Source organism: Otolemur garnettii, unplaced genomic scaffold (assembly GCF_000181295.1).
Source record: "Otolemur garnettii isolate 467f Iridium unplaced genomic scaffold, OtoGar3 scaffold00213, whole genome shotgun sequence".
NCBI lineage: Eukaryota > Metazoa > Chordata > Mammalia > Primates > Galagidae > Otolemur > Otolemur garnettii.
The window spans coordinates 2,201,330-2,203,701 of record NW_003852608.1 but is presented as its reverse complement, the minus strand read 5'-3'; the positions used below and the strand labels follow the sequence as shown (position 1 = coordinate 2,203,701).

Below are 2,372 nucleotides of genomic sequence, written 5' to 3'. Positions count from 1 at the left end.
AGAACTAAAAATAGACCTACCATTTGATCCTACAATTCCTTTATTAGGTATATATGTGGAAGACTAAAAATCGAATTACAACAAAGATATTTGTATCAGAATGTATATTGCAGCCCAATTCATAATTTCTAGGTCATGGAAGAAGCCCAAATGCCCATCAACCCATGAACGGATCAATAAACTGTGGTATATGGACACCATGGAATATTATTTAGCCCTAAAGAAAGATGGAGACTTTACCTCCTTTATGTTTATATGGATGGAATTAGAAAATGTTCTTCTTAGCAAAGTATCTCAAGAATGGAAGAAAAAGTATCCAATGTATACAGCCATATTTTGAAACTAATTCATAGCTTTTATAGGAATGTCATAATCTAATGATAGCCTTAGAATATGGGAAGGGTGTAGGAGAGGGGAGGTGAGAGGGGTGGATTGGGGGAGGGAGGGTGATTGGTGGGGTCACCTCTATGGTTTATCTTACAAGAGTACAAGTGAATCTTTCTAAAAGCAGAGCATGAATGTCTTAACTCAATAACTAAGAAAATGACACAAAGGTTATGTTAACCAGTTTGATAAGAGTATTTCAAAATTTATATGAAAAAGCACACTGTACCCCATGATTGCATTAATGTACTCATTTATGCTATAAGAAATTTAAAAAATGGAGATTGTGTTGGAAAGAGAAGGGGAGACAGAGGTACGGTAGGGGCCATTTTATGTCTGCTATATCCACACCCCAGGATTCAATCAGCCATGGATGGAAAATATTGAAAATGACATAATAAGAAATAATACGGGAGTAAAAAATATATAAATTTAAAATCAGTAACATTTACAGAGCATTTATCTTGTATTAGGTATTGTACATAATCTGGAGATGGTTTAGCTATACAAGATATATGTAAGGTCTATGCAAACACTAGGGCATTTTAGATCAGAGACTTGAGCATCTGTGGATTTCAGTATCCACGGGATAACCTGGGACTGTCCCCAGTGGACACACAGGGCACCTGTGTGTTCTAGTTCAGCGCCTCCTCATAGGTAACTGGGCGGATCTTGCATGTTCTCACAGCCTTTCACCCCTACCCATCCCTGTCATGGTTCCTGAAATTAATTTCTCCTTCCTTTCATGTTTTTGGGTAGGTGAGAAACCTGGAAATGTGCCGGAAGAGGTGAAACTGCAGAAGGCCAGCAAACAGATTGTGCAGACTGCCATCCTGCGCGCTGTGCGGCAGGTGTCCCGGGAGAGCCGGCGGGAGGAGGCAGCCCGCGGCGGCGGCGGCGGCCGGGGCCGGGTCCAGCTGGGCGTGGGCGAGTTAACTAAGAAGCACGAAAAGAAGTAACGTGCTGGATTTGGCTCTTGTCACACGCTTGGTTTCCAGCCTTCCTCTTAGCATAGGATGCGTCGCCAAAATGTCGCCAGTAAAGCAAACCAAAGTGTCATCTGCAACCAGCGGTAGGACGAATTCCCGCGCGCCCTGGCTGAGAAGCACTGCTGCGAAAAAGCGCAGCAGTGACCCCACATTTATGCCGTGCCTCTGAAATGTCGTGGGGCCAAACGTGACACTGTAATCGCCGAAGTAGTTTTCAGCCCAGTTGTTTTTAAAGTTCTTTAATTAAAAGAGGAATTCTTAGTCTTCTTTATTTACTTCTGCCTTTTATGCATTCTTTTGGTGACTTTAACTAGCAGTCTTCTCCCCCACCCCGAAATACTGAGTACAGTATTGTGTTCCTTATAATATTTTAAAAAGACATGCTGGACGGTGAGGGAATGGAGTTTTGGCCACCTTCAATTATGTATTTGAAAGCTTTTATGAAGTGGGTTGGCAGCCAAGATCAAGTTAAGCAAAGGCAAACTCTAAGACCACTTCTCGCAAGGTCTTACCAAGGCTTATTTTTATATTACTTTTCAATACACAATCCTTTAGTCACAATTCTCTGTATTATTTGAAAACTAGTGGGTACACCCTGTGCAGAAAACCTCTGGGATAGTATGGATGTCTCTTCCCAGGTCAAGATTAAAGAAAATAGGACAGGTGAGTCTGCATGTGCCAGTTGTCCAGGACTCGATTCTTTAGCAGCCCCATGAAGAACAACTAAAATTGTGGATTCCTTAAACTGCTGCCCCCCCTGGAGATACTTGCACTGGGCTCCCATTACCGGTGCAGCCCTTGGAAGGAAGTCTGGGGCCTTAAACGCTGGGTCATCACCGGGCTCTATAAATGCACTAGTACCTTACTCACTTTTCCCATTCATAAATTAGAATTGTTTCTGAGATTATAAAAACCACACAGGTTAGGACTGAATAACACCTAAAGTGGGAAAAGCAGTTTTCCAGTTCTGTGAAGTAGGAAAAGACAGTGGGAACAAGA

At 42.4% G+C, this 2,372-nt stretch overlaps 1 protein-coding gene across 1 annotated transcript in view; it reads left to right on the top strand.

Moving 5' to 3' along the window:
• Window positions 1-1,343, top strand: part of LOC100952365 (A-kinase anchor protein inhibitor 1-like) — a 75,918-nt gene extending 74,575 nt beyond the window's left edge. The window contains exon 2 of the mRNA XM_003801622.1: window positions 1,144-1,343. Within this exon, the coding sequence (XP_003801670.1) occupies window positions 1,144-1,343 (200 nt within the window). The remainder of the gene's footprint in view (window positions 1-1,143) is intronic.
• Window positions 1,344-2,372: the final 1,029 nt, after the last annotated feature.